Genomic DNA, 19,278 nt, shown 5'->3' with positions numbered 1-19,278 from the left:
CCTCAACAATAAATAAAGAATGGAAGAAAGAAAGAGAGAAAGAAGTACTTAACTCTCATTCTGCCTCAGGCAAATGGTGAAACTGAGCCTCAGCAGTCTCTCACTGTAAAAAGTTGATAGCATCATTTTTTTCCTTTGCAGGGTTTTATGAAACCATGCATATGGAAGTGCAAGATTGCATGTAGAAATGTGTAACACAGTGCATGACATATTGCGCTTGTTCAGCAAATGCCAGTTTCTCTGACACTAAATTTCAGACTCCTGTTGCTCTCCCGTGGGAAGACATGCCATTACTGCATCATTTGTACCTGTAAGTTGAAAAAAAGAGCCCGTCCTCTTGCTTTCTCACCTAAATTCGGGACTTTCTCCTTTTCTCTGTTCATCCATCCATCCATCCATTCTATTTACTCTTCATCAATTTATTAATTCCCTGTTTACCAAACTGCATTACATTCTTCGTTCTTCAGCTTTTTTTCTTTTCAGTCAAAATACTTAGGAGTTTTAGAAAGTGTTTATAAAAAACTAAAAATATATATATATATGAACATAAAAAGATTGAATTTCAAATCTTGGGCTTCTAATAACCACCAAAATATTTGGCTGCTACTACCCACTCCCCTATAGAAAGCTGGCCCTTCTTGAGGCACCCGAGTGGCTTAATCGGTTAAGTGTCCGACTTCAGCCACAGGTCATGATCTCGCAGTTTGTGAATTCGAGCCCTGCATCGGGCTGTGTGCTGACAACTCAAAACCTGGAGCCTGTTTTAGATTCTGTGTCTCCCTGTCTCTCTCTGCCCCTCCCCCAATCGTGCGCGCGCGCGCGCGCGCGCGCTCTCTCTCTCTCTCTCTCACGCTCACTCTCTGTCTCAAAAATAAATAAACACACACACAAAAAAATTAGGAAGCTGGCCCTTCTTGAAAATGTCAGATGAAGCTGTAAACCCACCAATGGCTATTTTCTGCTTTCTGTATTTAGATAATCCAACTAAAGTGGGATATCTAATAGGTTGGGCATGTTAGACTAGTCAAGCAGATAGCTAAATCTCAATAGCTTAACCCAAACAGACATGCTTGGATAAGTATTCAGGTGAACAGAAAAATTTTACATCTAGCGGTCACTAAGGGACCAGGATCCATCTTACTGTTTCACCATCTAACAGAGCCATGTCATAATGGATATCCAGCCAGAGAAGTAGTACAAAGCAATCCTGTAGGAGACACACAACAGTTTATAATACCCTTAGTCTGAAAGTGACCCCATCACCTATTGGCAAGGCATAGTCACATAGACACACCTAGCTACAAGGGAGGTGCCTACTTACAAGCCTATTACTGGAGGAGAAAGCAGAATAGAATTCAGTGAACAGTGAGAGTTCAGTGACATGCTGTATGAAAGAGAGGCTGTATTTCAACCATAGTTTTGTTTACTCTAAAACAACAAGTTGCTAGTCTTCTGATACTTCCCCCTTTTTGCTGAGGAGTCCCTCGAGGAATAGTGATTTATTCTGCCTGTTTCCCAATGGATAGCATGTTATTTGGGAATGTGGGTGGCATGAGTTGTAGAAGGGGGATGATCTTTCTTAATGTAATTTTAAATAACAGATCCAATTTAGTACAGCACCAGCAAAGTATTCAATTAAAAACACATTATTAAAATAAAAATTAATGTTCTGTTGCTGAACTGCTTGGCTGAATGCACCAATTAAAATTTTTCTTATCTTCCCGACCTCCTCTCCAATCTCTTTGGGAAAGAAAAAAGACATACACACAAACACACACAAGTTTCTGACAAAATAAGTTGAGGTTAATGATGAACTCTGTCCCTGAAATATTGTAATCCTAAAATTACCTGCCGCATTTGAGACATGTTGTATGGCAAATTAGTGTTATTAAAAAAATAATAATAATGCAAATGTCCAGAAGAAATCCTCATGCAGGTGGGCCTTATTTCTGCTGAAGCACTGGTGTGGGTTCAGGCTCATGCTCACCTTGGTCTGTGGGTCATGTGCACCTTCCACAGTGCCTAACTGCCAAAGACCTTGTCCTTCTGTTTCTGGATTTTTCTTAACTTGCAAGGATTGCCCATGTAGTCAAGAGGGATGGTTAGATGCTAATTCTCAGGTGGTATTCTGCTGGTCCCAGTGCTTTGCATCCTTTTAGGGTTGTGACCTTAATCCACAGAATATGATCTGGGAGCCAGTGGATTGGTTTGTCCACGTAGAGCATGAAGATTAGTTCCATAATCAGTCTCAGGTCCAGCTACTTGACCATCTTCTTGATGAAGCCCAGCTTGGAGAACTCCAGGATCATGAGGTCCTCTGAGGGCTACTTAGTGCAGAGTTTTTCATGGGCTCAGGTGCAGTTGCCCATGATGCCATTCTTCAGATGCACATGATAAATGTCTCTGGACTGCACAGACATCATGAGGAAGTAGTGATGAAGGTTATGTTGTCATTTTCTTCTATTTAAACATTTTCTTCTCCACTTTTTGTTTGCAGAATATTTCATGTCCAGGGTCCCTTGATATCACTTACATATAAATTTGTTCTATCAAATCCCTTTCACCTCTCGAGAATTCTACTTCAGGGGGTGTTTTTTAGTATTCATCCACCTTGTGGCAGTTCCATTCTCCTCAATATCTATGTTTGGATATAATAAATAAGGAATTTTTGAAGCAACAAGTTTCCTGGTTTGATCCTGCTGACATTTCCCTTCTTCCTTTAATCTTTTATCTTTCAGTGAGTTAGTCTTTCTATTTTAATGGAAAATTCTATCAAATTTATTAGTAAAGGTTTATAATCACATCAACAGTGATTGTACCTCCACTAATGCACAGCAGTGGGAATATGCAAATGATCACAGCAATTGCTGTGGACTTGCAAACTAGTGTTCTCATTTGTGTGCATCTGCACTCGCTGATTGATACTTGTTTTGTGAATGTACTAAAGTCAAGTCTCCCTTGTTTTTGATTTTTTTTTTCAACGTTTATTTATTTTTGGGACAGAGAGAGACAGAGCATGAACGGGGGAGGGGCAGAGAGAGAGGGAGACACAGAATCGGAAACAGGCTCCAGACTCCGAGCCATCCGCCCAGAGCCCGACGCGGGGCTCGAACTCACGGACCGCGAGATCGTGACCCGGCTGAAGTCGGACGCTTAACCGACTGCGCCACCCAGGCGCCCCAAGTCTCTCTTGTTTTCAAAGAACTCTAGGCCTTCCAAAAAACCAGATGGCCAGGATGGTACCTGTTTGAACTGTTTTTAAAATGGAGTCATAACCTAAATTTCTAAAGCAATCCTATTTGTTATGCTTTGTGATGAGGAAACAGAAGGTGACAAGCTTGTTATTAATTTTTTTTTTAAATGGCAGTTGTAGACAACTCTCAGGAATGGTCTCTTGTCACATTGTAGTTTAGGAAATAAAAAGCAGTAAATTCATAAGAAATTCTGTCTGGAATGATCTAATGATATGTATAAAGACAGGTGCATACACAAACATATAGAACATATATACAAACTCAACATATACACACCTGGATACAAAGATACCTGCATAGAAAGACACACCCCACATCTTTTTTTTCCCAACTAGAAAAAAAAATTGGAAAGAAAATTAGAGCAAGAGGTCTTCAAGGGTAATTCTGAGGCTATAACTGGAGCTGCTTCATTTTTCCACACGTTTAAAATTGGGCAGATATCTCCTTGGTGGTAATTTTCATGGAGGCAACAGCTTGGAGAACATAGTCTTTCATTCTAGGAAACTTGTACATTTGGTGCAGAAGCAACATTCTGTTACAGGAAGCTACTGTGCCACCAGAGGCTAGGAATGCTTCCTGGTCAGTCTCCCTTTCACCACAGGACACATTTCAGTCCCTAAAACAGACTTACCCATCCTGAACCAATGTTATCAACAACATTCAGTTTCTCTATTTGGCCATTTGTAAAGCGTTAAATTATACCTTTCTCAGGAGGTGGCTCAATTATTTAACTGATAATTGAATTAGTGTAAGTGAATGCACCTTACTCTTATACTTGATGAAATTTAAAAAGAAAACACTTCATATGAAGGTTTTAGTTATGAAGATTTCACTTTTGAATATGGCTTATATTAGACTGTCGATAAACAATAACTCTTAAAAAAAAAAAGCTGTGTGAACAGATTGCTCTCCCAGTGGGAATGAACTCCAAATATCAGGGAGAGGGATGACCTAGAATCTTGAAAAGCTGAAACATTCCCAGGAGGAGGCAGATTCTCAGGTATTTTTCTTCTAGTTTTTGCATAGCTTCTCATCCCTGAGAAGTGCACAGTAATGAAATAGGTCAGCATGTGGAGAGATATTAAGGAGGTGTTATCTGCCCTGTGAATCATGTCATTCACTGCTTTATGTTCCCCTAGAAATGGAGGAGAAGCAAGAACTCATTAGAGCAAATCAGACCCAAATTTACAAGCATGTTTTGACTCTTTAGTGATGGATTCAGCCTGGAGCTCTGCTTTAGGTTGGCAGGATGATAGAGGTCAGGGCTGGGGAATGGCAAAGGGGAATCAGCATGCACCCTCTCCTTCTTATACATCATTTATAATTCACCCGTGCTTCAGATGTCTGTCTTTTCATTATACATAATACTGGGTAAGTGTTGTCTGGGATAAAATCAAGCCTGAGTTACAGGTACTGCTTTCAAGGAGCTGGCAGTCAGGAAGGGACAAGGAGAAATTTTAATGTCCACATTTAATTTGAAGGAATATGTGAGTTACGGTTGTGTATATATCTGACTCAGCCTCTGACATTTATCCAAGGGCTTACTATATGAGACACTGTGCCTGGATTATCTCATTTCATTCTTACAAAAATCCAGTGAGATGAATATATAGTAGGTTCCATTTTGCAGATAAGGAAGCTGAAGTAATATGTATAGGTCATATACTTTCTCCATATAATGTCTTCTAACTTTTACGTGTTTTGCACACATTTGTCAGAGAAACCTTGTTAATACTGCTTTGATCTGGATTTAACTCCTTACTGACTTTCCCACTCATCTCCAGCTGTTATGGATCTGAGACCCTAGTGTCAGAGTCCTACTTTGCTGCGTTATTGGCCTCTACTCTCTCACAGGAACCAACAGGTTTTGCCTTCTTCTATTGCTGTTTCTCCATATAACTTAAACTTTTAGGTGTCTGAGCCTTTGCTCCCACCTTGTGAATTCCTTGGTTTCTGTGGAATTAGGGTCTAGTCTTCCCGCTTCCACAGGGAGGAAAGGTCAGTCAGCATGGCTATGTCTCTGCCATGGCATTTGCCATTTGTTCAGCCTTTATATCGGGCTGTCCTTTTCCGACATCTTTTCCTGCACCACACGCCATCTCTCAAGTTGGCTGTCTATGTTAATTTTTTAGGGGTGCCATCACAATGTGCCACAAATGGAGTGGCTTAGACAACAGGAATATACTGCCTTACAGATCTGGAGGATGGAAGTATGAGGTCAAGATGTCAGCAGGGTTGGCTCCTTACAACGACTGTATGGGAGAGGCTGTTCCATTTCTCTTCTCTAGCTTCTGGTTGTGTGCTGGAAGTCTTTGGCTTTCCTTGGCTTATAGAGGCATCGCCTTGATCACTGCTTTCATCTTCACATGATGATACCCTTGTGTGTATGTGTGGATGAAACTCCCTCTTTTGATAAGGATACCTGTGTAGGAGTGCTGAAAACACTGGCTCCATCTTTGACCCTCCATCTGACTCATGCCTAAGAAATGACCTCCCTGGTGGTTACCTGTTGCAGGCCTCCAGGAAGTTAACATATGTCGTGACCTGATTGAGGGAAGGTTTGTTCTGCTCTCCCCTAAAGTGGCACATGGAAGCCTCTACCTTAGATAACTAGTAAAGATCTCTGTCTCACAGTTGGTGCCACTTTGGATAACTACCCTTTGACCTCACTGTCATCCCCCTCATTCTATTATGGTCTGGACAGGGCAGAGAATGGGGGCAGAAAGGAAGCACACAGCTGCCATGGATAGTCCTCTGCCAGTTCTGCCTGTCAGTAAGTTATCTTGAATAAAACTCTACAAACAGTATGGAGTGGCTTGTGTTGTTTTTTTATCTCAAAGTGCCTTCTCAGTCTGGAGTATAATTTACTGTCCCTCCTCCATCTTCTAATAACTAGTCATGTTAGATTAGGATTCACCCTGATGACTTTATCTTAACTAAATACATCTTCAATGACCCTATTCACACATAAAGTTACATTTAATGTACTGGGGGTTACGACTTCAACAAATGGATTTTGGGGGACACATTTCTACTCATGGCACTGCCCCTTTATTTGTGTGGTGATCTGTTATGGCTCCCTCTGATTTACTTTGCAACCACTGATTTCTACATTTTTATACCTTTGTTACTGTGGGCAACATCTGGGAACCTCTGAATCATGGTAGGCATTTGAGAGAAGAGAACAGTTAGATCCAATCCTAGGGTGAGTCAAGTCTTTTAGCCCACATCCAAGCAACTGCTTCACAGCTCAGGACTCAGTTGAAAGCAAAGAACATTTCAAGTTACAATTATTAGAAAGGGATACTTTGCAAAATTCTTCTTTCATGCTGTTTTTTTTGCATCTTAATTATGAATTGATGCATTGGGCTCTAAACTGTCTGCAGAGTTACAGCCTAATCATATAAGATGAAGTATGGCTGAATAGTAGAGCTGGAACCAAGGAAAATGTCATTAAATCCTTCCAAATGTCATCAAGACAGTTTTTTGGATCAAATTAGATGGATTAAATGTTTCCTTCCTGCATCTGGAACAAAAGTGCAAAATATAGCTTATCAGTGTCTCTTTGAGTTACCATGTAATTCTACAAACACAACACTTTACCCACATAACCCATCACAGGGCATTCACAATAACATTAGGACTTTGTAGGGACTATAAAATTTGGCCTGTTAAACCAATGAGATATTTTTAGCTTTTGTGGGATGTCACTGTGACTGTGTATAAGAATCGCTTTGTCCTTTTACATTTCAAACCATTTTTAAAGGTTAAGTAGAGAAAAACCTGTTTTTGAGCCAACATTCAGAAAACATTTTAAGATTGTTTTGAGGTTTTTTTAGCTAAGTTGTACAAATCTGCTCTGATTCCAAATCCAATGGAATCTCATTCAGTATTTACTAGTAATTAGAAATAAGTAATATTTTAAAATGCCAAAGGAATAAAAAACAGGAAAGAATGAGAGTTTTGTCTTTAGAGTAAGTATATTAAGATTAGAAAGTAAAAGTCCAAAGTTTGTAGGTAATTGGTAGAGAATGAGGACTAAATAGACTTTTAACTACCTTTAATTTTAACCTTTTGTATTTTTTTTCCTTGTTCTGTTATTTGCTATGGAACTATGGATAGTATTTGAACTTTTAGGTGCGCTGAATCAATCCAGTCCCCCACTCACCTGTAGAAAATCACTGAAATTGTTGATCAAAATGCTAAGGACTAACTACCTTGTTTTAAACATAATTTAAAAAGTCAAGCTTATATTTTGAAATATCAGTATCTTAGATTAAGGTTCCACTAATACCATTTATTCCCATGAGTGCCAATTGTTTTAATCAGAGCTTCCCAATACTTTATTAAATTTAGCTGAAGCTGGTCTACAGAGCAGTTTGGGAGATTTTGACATTTGCTGTCAGAGATTTAAGGTGTCACTATGACAGGGACATGAAGAGTTGGCAACACAGACAGAAATAGGCAGTGGCTTTTAAGCTTTTGTGTCAAAAGAAACCAAGCTAATAATATTGGAAAATAATGGGTATGAGAAGAGGATTAGGGGAAAGGAGATCATAGCATAAGTAGATAAGGACACCCTGGAAAAATGACAAAGGGCTGAGGGAACTTCCACAGAACAAGACAGGACAGAAGTCTTAGAGGAATGCAAAATGACATATCATGTGACTTTATGAAAAACAATGTCTGAGATTATTATAATTTTAAAAGTTTTCATACATTCAATTAATAATGAAAAGATTTAAGTACTGTTTACAATTATAGAAAAGTAAGTAGTCCCTTTTTTTCCATTGTTATTGAAATGAGTGCAAGATACCACATTTCTCCCAAGTTGCAAAGGGTTTCTTCAGAATATAAATGGGCTGTTCAACAGTCATTTAAAACTTTTCAATTGCAGAAGAGAGGGGAGAAAACAAGGAGAAATTCAGAATTGATAAAATGTCATGAGGAAGATGAAGACAGGGAGACAAAAATTTCCCAAAGGCATGTTTTAGTCAGGGAAAAAAGTCATGCCCTTTAAACAACTTTTTATGATTTTTTATTATAATTCATGATTTAAAAATAATTGTTAGCTATTAAAGGTTCTTTGGGGCATGTTTTGTATCCTTTCTATCAAATTTTATTATCTTGTAGTATATTCTGTACTCAGTATTTAAAAAGCAAATTCTTTAACATAGATTTTCCTTAGATTTCTCACCTATAAATGTAGGTAATTTATACCTGTTAGTGTTGATTGAATGGATTGTTAACTTAAAAAACTTCAACACAATAAATACTCATTGAGGAATGTGGGTTCACTATTGCTATCCATAACAATGAAGTAATTTTTGTATGAATTAAATGAACAGAAAATATTGCCACCTTGTTCTAAATTGAATGTGATAGTTTGTGTGTATGTGATAGCATCATTTGTATTTTGGGTTGTTTGAGGATGTAGTAAAGACATTTTAAACCTGTACTTTAAAATTTTAATGCAGTATCTCGTCTAAAAATGATTTTCTAACTGTCATCTTTTGTGTATTTTAAAGGGTGTTTTACAATGTAGTGTATATCAAAGGTAGTTTGAAAAGGCCTCTGTAGGAATATGATAGTGAGAGAAATGTAAGGAAATATATAAATATGCACACACATATACACACAAATGCACACACACACACACACACACACACACACACACACAAGAAACTACTAAAATATCTCACCACTAACAATGTCATTTTACCTTTAAATATTTTTTTAGTCTATTTTTAAAACAACTATTTGAATAGTGGTAAAAATTCATTGGTAAAGGCATTCATGTTTGTTGTGCCATAAAAGTTTGAAGTAGAATTTTTGATTCTGAGCTCCTCTAGGATAAGGATTAGATGTTACTCATCTAGAATATTCCCTGGCTCATAGTAGGCACTAAATACATTATCAATCAATCAATCAATCAATGAATCAATCAACTGGTACATGAATAGAAGAATTAAAAGCAAAAAGCTAGAAAAGAAGAGAACAGTACGTATCCTAACTTTCCCACCAATTGTTTTTCTTTTTACTACTTTGACAGGGAGATCTTGGGGTGATGTATTTTTAGAATTGTGAGAAACTGTTTTGTAAGCACAAAACATGTCACGCTGAAGAGTATAGTGATATTTGGCAGCTTAGAAGCCTGGTGTACTTTGATACTTTGAATCAAAGGGTTCTGAAAAGCAAATCTAAGCCCACAGTCACAGAGCAAATCAAAAGGCTGTAAGAGGACTCAATAAAAAGAAAACACACATTTAATTATTTTTTAAAAAATATTAGACTATATGTTAAAAATATAGACTACATATGTAGATCTTAGAATATAATCCCTAGGATGGCAGAGACATTCTTCACCCTTCTGATCTTGGCCGCTACATAGCATCATACGTGTATTTTTTTTATTACTTCGGTTTTTGTTGAATGACCTAATGAATTAATTAATGATATTGCAAAAGGTTAAGGAGTTAGGAGTCTATAGGCTGATAGAAAAAAGGATTGATATTAGTAAATTCAAGTTTGTGCACAGAAAGATACGAAAGGCGCTGGGTGGATATGAAGGAAGAGTAAAAATGTTACAGATTCCAAGGGTAAGTGAGCAGCATTGGGTATGGAAAGCGGTCTAGCTAAAGGTTTGTCCATATTGAGGCTCATTTTCTCTAACCAAAAAGTGTTTAAGCAATTTGGGAGAAAGGGAAAATTTAAAAATCACGGCGAAAGCAAGTTATGTATTATGTTCCTCTGCAGACCTCATAAAAGAGCAATTTACTCTTGCATGTTCTCTAAATGTTTGTAAAAGAGAATGTTTTATGGGCAGACAGATTTTAGATTCTTTCCCATCTCTGAATCTTAACTAATTCACTTAAAAAACAAGAAAGCTTTGTATACCTGGCAAACTAAAAAGTCTTTTCTGCCGTGGGGGTCTTATGATTGGGAGATTTGAGTTCTGGGTTGGTCATTTTTAAAATTAACATAACTGAAAAAGCCATTAAGAGAAAGCAATTAGAACTCAAGTAAAGGCAAGACTAGTCAGATCTCAATTTCTCTACACTCTAGGCTTAACTCACTGCAAATGACTCAGTGGCAATACCACAGACTGGCAAGTGACAACAGTTATATTATGGTCAAGAAACTGGGGCTGTTTCCTTCCACGATGAACAGTTTTCACCTCAAGTTTGCAGCTTCACAGTAAATAGATAATATCATCATTAGTATATGTAATAAGAATAAAAACCATAAAGATGTGGGGCTTTTAAGAATATTGGACTGATACTTTTGTTTTGCAGATAAGTATAAGAAGGATAAATGTTTTATTCAAGGTGACAAAGCTAGTCCAGGACAGAAATGTGAATAAAATTTAGGGTTCCTGATTTCTTTATGTAGCACACTTTTACTATATTATATACAAAAAACAAACAAACAAAAAGTTGCATATGTGGACAAAAAGAGAAGCATTTAGTTGAGGTGAGTCTTCAAATAGGTTTAAATCAGGCCATTTATTGGAAATTCTAATTTTATGAGAACAGTCCTGATTATCACTATATCTTCAATGAGTTGCAGAGAATCTGGCACTTGGTGGGTCATCACCATATAAATTTTCAGATGTGATTTATATATAATAATTTTCACAGATTTACACACTCAGTTTAATGAATTTTAGCTATTTTATGCACCCATGTACAGAACATTACCATGTACATGTAACCGTGTATAGAATACAAATATTCTATATATGAGTCCTTTGTCAGATACATGCACTATGAAAACGTTTTCTCAGTCTGTGTCTTGCCTATACTTTTCTTCACAATGTGATCTACCCTATCCCAGAAAGTTCCCTCATGTTATTTATGGTCAATCTCCTCTTCATTCTCTCCACCCGTAGATGTGATCGCTCTTAAATTTCTATCACTGTACATTAGTTTTGTATATTCTTGGAATGATATAAATAATTAAGTCATATTTTTGTGGTTGGTTTTTAACTCCTCATAATGTTTCCGAAATTTATGTATGACTTTGCTTGTATCAATAGTTTCTTCTTTTATATTATATAGTAGTGTTTATTGCATGACTATAACACATTTTGTTTATTCATTCTCCTGTTGTTGGGCATTTGAGCAATTATGAATATGGAAGTTGCTATGAACATCCTTTTACAGTTCTTTTGGATATTTTGAACACATTTTCATGTATTTGTTGCCATTTGTATTTCTTCTTTGTGAAGTATATATTGAAGTCATTAACCATTTTGTCATTGGGTTTGTCTTTTTATTATTTGTCCTTTTCTTATTGCATTATAGGATTTCTCTAATATTCTGCATGTAAGTTCTTTGTCAAATGGATATATTATTTTTCTGATGTTTATTTATTTATTCTGAGAGAGAGAAAGAGACACTCTGAGACAGGGGTAAGGGCAGAGTTAGAGAGAGAAAGGTAAAGAAAGAAAAAGAGAGAGAGAGAGAGAGAGAGAGAGAGAGAGAGAGAGAGAGAGAGACAATTCTAAACAGGCTACACTCTGAGAACAGAGCCTGACATGGGGCTTGTTCTCATGACTGTGAGATCATGATGTGAGTCAAAATCAAGAGTTGGACACTTAACCGACTGAGCCACCCAAGTGCCCCTCAAATGGATATGTTACGAAAACTTCCTTGCAGTCTGTTTTTTGAGTATTTCTTAATGTTTACTTTAATGAGATACAAATTTTAATTTTTTTTTCATTTATATATGAAATTTATTGTCAAACTGGTTTCCATACAACACCCAGTGCTCATCCCAAAAGGTGCCCTCCTCAATACCCATCACCCACCCTCTCCTCCCTCCCACCCCCCATGGGTTCCTGTTAAGTTTCTCAGGATCCACATAAGAGTGAAACCATATGGTATCTGTCTTTCTCTGTATGGCTTATTTCACTTAGCATCACACTCTCCAGTTCCATCCACGTTGCTACAAAAGGCCATATTTCATTTTTTCTCATTGCCACGTAGTATTCCATAGTGTATATAAACCACAATTTCTTTATCCATTCATCAGTGGATGGACATTTAGGCTCTTTCCATAATTTGGCTATTGTTGAGAGTGCTGCTATGAACATTGGGGTACAAGTGCCCCTATGCATCAGTACTCCTGTGTCCCTTGGATAAATTCCTAGCAGTGCTATTGCTGGGTCATAGGGTAGGTCTATTTTTAATTTTCTGAGTAACCTCCACACTGCTTTCCAGAGCGGCTGCAACAATTTGCATTCCCACCAACAGTGCAAGAGGGTTCCCGTTTCTCCACATCCTCTCCAGCATCTATAGTCTCCTGATTTGTTCATTTTGGCCACTCTGACTGGCGTGAGGTGATATCTGAGTGTGGTTTTGATTTGTATTTCCCTGATAAGGAGCGACGCTGAACATCTTTTCATGTGCCTGTTGGCCATCCGGATGTCTTCTTTAGAGAAGTGTCTATTCATGTTTTCTGCCCATTTCTTCACTGGGTTATTTGCTTTTCGGGTGTGGAGTTTGGTGAGCTCTTTATAGGTTTTGGATACTAGCCCTTTGTCCGATATGTCATTTGCAAATATCTTTTCCCATTCCGTTGGTTGCCTTTTCGTTTTGTTGGTTGTTTCCTTTGCTGTGCAGAAGCTTTTTATCTTCATAAGGTCCCAGTAATTCACTTTTGCTTTTAATTCCCTTGCCTTTGGGGATGTGTCGAGTAAGAGATTGCTACGGCTGAGGTCAGAGAGGTCTTTTCCTGCTTTCTCCTCTAGGGTTTTGATGGTTTCCTGTCTCACATTCAGGTCCTTTATCCATTTTGAGTTTATTTTTGTGAATGGTGTGAGAAAGTGGTCTAGTTTCAACCTTCTGCATGTTGCTGTCCAGTTCTCCCAGCACCATTTGTTAAAGAGACTGTCTTTTTTCCATTGGATGTTCTTTCCTGCTTTGTCAAAGATGAGTTGGCCATACGTTTGTGGGTCTAGTTCTGGGGTTTCTATTCTATTCCATTGGTCTATGTGTCTGTTTTTGTGCCATGGTTACTTATTTAAAAATAATTCTTCTTTTCTGCTATAAACATTCAAGCTACAAATACCCCTGGTGCAGTTTTAGTGAACCACACAGATTTTTATGTACTATGTTTTTAGTGTAATTCATCTTGTACTCTTTTATAATTTTCTGTTTGATTTCTTTTTCGTCCTATAGGTTATTTAAAAATTTGTTATTAAATATAGCTTTTAAAAATTATTTTCTGGGGCGCCTGGGTGGCGCAGTCGGTTAAGCGTCCGACTTCAGCCAGGTCACGATCTCGCGGTCCGGGAGTTCGAGCCCCGCGTCGGGCTCTGGGCTGATAGCTCGGAGCCTGGAGCCTGTTTCCGATTCTGTGTCTCCCTCTCTCTCTGCCCCTCCCCCGTTCATGCTCTGTCTCTCTCTGTCCCAAAAATAAATAAACGTTGAAAAAAAAAATTATTTTCTAATTTGATACCATTGTATCCATAGGATATATTCCATATGATTTTAATTATTAAGCATGTTGGAGACTTTTTTTATAAGTAGTAGTTAGTCTGTTTTGGTGGATAATTCATGCGTATCTGCAAAGACTGTACAGCTGTTGGGATAGTCCTATATATATACAGTTGTTGGGTGATGGTTATATAAAAACTCTGGACACAAAGGTGGACTTGTCATCTCCATATAATCTGTGAAGTTTGCTTCATGTATTTTAAAATCTCTTTTATTGGGTACATTCACTTTTGGAATTGTTATGACTTCTTGATGAATCATCCTCTTTACAATTAGGAAATATTTCTTTATTTCTCCAGTAATATTCTTTCCCTTGAAAAAACCTTCATCTGAAATTAAGATGTCCAACCAATTTCTCAATCTTAGTTTTTAAATAGTATCTTTAACACAATATATCTTAATCATAAAATTATTTCTTAATCTTAGTATTTTAGTGGTATTGTTTTTACACATTTACTTTCAACTTCTCTCCCTTTGCACATAAAATGCATAGAATTGTGTCTTTTTAATATAATCTTATTATCACTGACTTTTACTGGGATGTTTTGTTTATTACCATTTAATGTATAATTATTAATATAGTTTTGTTTTAATCTCCTGTCTTCATGTTTGGTTTTTCTTTATCTCATTTAATAACATATCTCTGTTTTTCTTTCCTTACATCTTTGAGTTATATCACATTTTTTAAAATTTCATTTTCACTCCTACTTTTGGTATTTAGATTTATAGCTTTGTGTTGTAATTTTATGTTTATATAGAGCAGTGATGTCTAAAATAACTTAACTGATGGAAATCTCCTCTATCTGTTCAATCAAACATGGTGGCCACCAAGGATATGTAATTACTTCGCACTTGAAATGTGGCTAGTGTAACTTTAGGAGCTGAATTTTCAATTTTATTCAATTTTTATTAATTTCTTCCTAAATTTAAATATCAGCATGTAGCCACTGACTACCCTTGTGGGAAGTATAGGCTTAGAGTTTACAATATGAATCTTAGACTCATTGCAGTGTACACTCAAATAATCTTATGCTATAACACATGCAGTTTAGTGGGGTTTTTTTTGCTCTCTTCCTCCCCTTTGTGCTCTTGATTTTGTATATTTTAGTTCTATACCACATATGCTAACAATCTCTAAATACATTCGGTATTGTTATTACTTTTCTGTTTTTTAAAGTGTATTTATTTATTTTGAGAGAGTGAGAGAGAGAGTGGAGAGGCAGAGCGCGAGGGGGAGAGAGAAAAGGTGGGGGAGGGGAAGAGAGGGAGGGAGTCAGAATCTCAAGCAGGCTCCAAAGAGTCAGCCTGAAGCCCAAGGAGGGCTTGAACCGAGAGATCATGACCTGAGCAACAATCAAGAGTCTAACACTTAACTGACTGAGCCACCCAGGTGCCCCTTTTATTGCTTTTATTTTAAATGCTCTGCAACCTTTCAAAAATATACATAGACTTAAATACAGATATAGACTGAAAGGCCTTTTATATTTTCCCAGGTATTTACTATATTTTATGCCTTTCATTCATTCTTGCAGATCTGCGGTTCCACTTGGTATCAGTTCTCTTTAGCGGAGTGTCTTGTAGTATGTTTTTGCTGAGGTAAATTCCCTAAGGTTTTGTTTTATGAATTTATTTTCCCCCTTTTTTGGAAGAAGAGATAGATCTATATACAACACTCCTAGGTTGACTTCTGGTGTTTTGCACTTTTTATTATTGCCTTGTGCAATAATACATTGTGCAATTATTTTTAGTGGAAAATAAACCATCATGCACGTTGTTCCATTGAAGATAGTCTATTTTTTACGGACTCATTTTAAATTATTAAAATTTGTTTTCAGCAATTTAACTATGAAGAGGTGTGTCTTGCTTCGTCGCACTCTGCATGGGGTCCACTGAATATCAGATATGTGTTAACACCTTCAGTCATTTTGAATTATTCTCTGCTCTGTTTCTTTAAATACTTTTTTTTATCCTTTTCTCTATCTTCTTTTTCTACAGTAATCGTGGGTTTGATATTGTCCTTCAGATCTCAAACACTTCTCTATTTTTAAAAATTATTTATTTATTTGACTATATATGTATAGTTATTTTTTTCAGCTCTTTTTTTTAATATATGAAAATTGTTGTCAAATTAGTTTCCATACAACACCCTATATTATATATATTTTATATATATATAAATTGATTTCTATTTGATTTCTTTTGTTTATTTTATATGTTTATTTCTTTTCTATATTTCTATTGATTTCTTTTGTTTATTTTAAACATGAAATTTATTTAAACAACAAAATGCTTGACTTGAGTGGAAAACTATCTAGGATTTATTTCCTTTAGAGTAATTTGTTCCTATTTAAGACAGATCACCCTACATGTTACAGCTATGTACAAAAATGTTATGAAATATTCCTAGGGTTTATAGTGATAAATGTAAAGCATTAAAATTCTCTAATCAAACAGAGTATGCAAGTTTTTATATTATTTTTTGTTTTCTTATGAGAGCAAAAATAGCTTACTAACACATGAAAATAAGAGCTGAATGAGCATGTCACAGACGGAGATTTTTTCCACATCTGTGGCATTTCCCCAATATTTTTCCCCATCCCATCTCAATTTGGTATTGATCGAAATATATCATTGGTCATTAAGTTAAAAACTGCGGGGCGCCTGGGTGGCGCAGTCGGTTAAGTGTCCGACTTCAGCCAGGTCACGATCTCGCGGTCCGTGAGTTCGAGCCCCGCGTTGGGCTCTGGGCTGATGGCTCAGAGCCTGGAGCCTGTTTCCGATTCTGTGTCTCCCTCTCTCTCTCTCTGCCCCTCCCCTGTTCATGCTCTGTCTCTCTCTGTCCCAAAAATAAATAAACGTTGAAAAAAAAATTAAAAAAAAAAACTGCAATATGTTCATGTACATACACACAAGTTACTTTATGTGCAGCCAAGGAATGGGGAAGGGGAAAATGAAAGAACAGAGAAAACTACACTTTAGTCATCAGGATGTGGTGGAACCAGACAGTGATTTTCTTTCTTTCTTTCTTTTTTCATTTTTTAAAAATGTTTTTAAATGTTTTTATTTGTTTTTGAGTTAGAAACAGAGAGAGTAGGAGAGGGGCAGAGATAGGAAGACACAGAATCTGAAGCATGCTCTGAGCTCTGAGGTGTCAGCACAGAGCCCAACACAGGGCTTGAACTCACGAGCTGTGAGATCAGGACCTGAGCTGAAGTTGGACATTTAACGAACTGAGCCACCCAGGTGCCCCAAAACTGCAGTTTTCTAGTTGAGGTTGTACTCTTTCTTGGTCTGGAGGAAGAGTTCTGGAATAAAGTGGCAGATTCCATTTTTTCATAAACACCTCCTGTCTGCAGTAGGAACACATCAATTATATCTTTATGCTCCATCTCTAACTGTGCAGGAGTGTTTGTTTCATTGATTGGCTGCTCGTCCCTTTGGCATCTGATCTGCCTCATTGACAAAGCTCATTGACAAGCCTGTTGTTCACAACAGGCTTTCATTAGTTTACTAAATGCACTGTGCCTCTTAATCTTAAATAGCACCGCAGAACCATCCTGACCCACCACCTTCAAATGAACATGACCATTGTTCCCACTCTTGACTCCTTCCATGGGCTTTTCATCTGCCATGGTGTGTGCCACATTCTCCTCAGCTGCTGCCTCACAGAGGTACCAGGCCTTCACTTGAACGAGCACACACAAGGAGTACCAGGAGCGCTATTGACCTGTCCTCAAGGATACTAATTCTTTTCAGATTCCAGTCTGGTGTTAAATTTGTCTAATAAGTGCTTAATCTATGATATTGCATTTTTTAATAGAGAGTTCAATACATTTTTCTTTAATATAATCATGTTTCTGCTAAGATCCACCATCTCTTTATTCATATTGGTCACCTTTTCTACTTGCTCCTTTAGATTTTTTTGTTATTTTATTTAAAATCTCTGATAATTTTGGGGTTCCTGGGTGGCTTAGTCAGTTAAGTGTCTGACTTCAGCTCAGGTCATGATCTCACCATTAGTGAATTCAAGCCCCTAGGTGGGCTTTGTCCTGATAGCTGAGAACTTGGAGCTTGCTTCGGATTCTGTGTCTCCCTCTCTCTCTGCCCCTCCCCCACTCAGACTGTCTCTGTGTCTGTCTGTCTCTCTCTCTCTCAAAAATAAATAAACAGTAAACAATTTTTTTTTAATTTTTTTTTAACGTTTTATTTATTTTTGGGACAGAGAGAGACAGAGCATGAACGGGGGAGGGGCAGAGAGAGAGGGAGACACAGACTCGGAAGCAGGCTCCAGGCTCTGAGCCATCAGCCCAGAATCCAACGCGGGGCTCGAACTCACGGACCGAGAGATAGTGACCTGAGCTGCAGTCGGACGCTTAACCGACTGCGCCACCCAGGCGCCCCAGTAAAAATTTTTTAAATCTGTTAATTTCAACATCTGGGCCGTCTCTGGGTCTGCTTCTCTCCATGTATTCTCTTTTTGCTGTGATTTACATATTTTATTTGTCATGTAAATTTTATGGCACTAAAGATGTTTTGTGTAAGAAAATAGAAATGCGTATAAATCGCATATACGTCTAAAAAACAAAAGTCTATGCTAGAGAGCTAAATAAATCTGGTCTCTAGTTGAGATGTGTTTGGTCTTTGTTGCAGCTTTAGTTTGACCACAGGCTTTAAATATTTGAAAGTGGAATTAAAATGAAACCCTGCAGATTTGGGGTTGAGCACTAGTGATATCCATAGATCTCAATGCTTCTCTGCCCAAGTCCTAGCTTTTTAAAACATGAAGATCTCTGCCTTTACAGCACTTTCAGCTCTTCATATTTCTAAGGAGTTTTCTTTGCTCTCCTCCAGGCCTACTAAGACTTTGTATGCCCAGGAAGATCTTTCCTCTGCAGAATGCCTTAGAGAAGCCCCACTCAGAACCCTGTTTGTCTGCAGCTCTTAAAAGCTGAAATCTGGAGTTGGAATTCATCCCTCTCTGCTCTCCACTCCTGCCTTCAAGCCTGTGGAGAACTGCCCCTGAGCAGTCAGTAAAGACCCAGGCAGTAGAATTAGTGAGTGAGTGCAGATTCACTCTACAACTACACTAGAGTCTCAGAAGTCAAATGTTTCTTGGCAGCCCACATAGAGGCCTTAAAATTTTGTTAAGAAGGAACGCCTGACTGGCTCAGTTGGTGGAGCATTCAATTCTTGATCTAGGGTTATGAATTGAACCCCACATTGGATGTAGAGATTGCTTAAATAAATAAACTTAAAAAAATCTAACTTTCTTCTTTTGTTAGTATTGTTAAGGAGTCTGCTGATTTCCTGTCTATGGGGAATTTTTTCTTTTCCAGCTAGTCAACCAGGGAGGAGAGTAGATCCATATGTCATTTTCTTTCAAGGGTGCCTGGGTGGCTCAGTTGATTGAGTGACTGACTCTTGATTTCAGCTCAGGTCATGATCTCTCAGCTGGTTGTGGAATTGAGCCCCATCTAGGGCTCTGTGCTGAGTGTGGAGCCTGCTTGGGATTCTTATTCTTT

At 37.6% G+C, this 19,278-nt stretch overlaps 1 protein-coding gene across 1 annotated transcript; it reads right to left on the bottom strand.

Annotated features, from left to right (window-relative positions):
- Window positions 1-246: 246 nt before the first annotated feature.
- LOC121036518 (small ubiquitin-related modifier 2-like) lies at window positions 247-17,425 on the bottom strand. Its single transcript, XM_040485030.1, has 3 exons — window positions 17,236-17,425; window positions 17,037-17,151; window positions 247-308 (listed from the first exon to the last, which is right to left on the bottom strand). Exons 1-3 carry the CDS (start codon window positions 17,386-17,388, stop codon window positions 247-249), a joined length of 330 nt encoding a protein of 109 aa, XP_040340964.1. The 5' UTR covers window positions 17,389-17,425.
- Between the last annotated feature and the right edge of the window lie 1,853 nt (window positions 17,426-19,278).

Source organism: Herpailurus yagouaroundi, unplaced genomic scaffold, assembly GCF_014898765.1.
Source record: "Herpailurus yagouaroundi ecotype Mexico unplaced genomic scaffold, PumYag 162, whole genome shotgun sequence".
Taxonomy (NCBI): domain Eukaryota; kingdom Metazoa; phylum Chordata; class Mammalia; order Carnivora; family Felidae; genus Herpailurus; species Herpailurus yagouaroundi.
The sequence above is the reverse complement of the archived record's forward strand: the minus strand, read 5'-3'. Positions and strand labels throughout refer to the sequence as shown.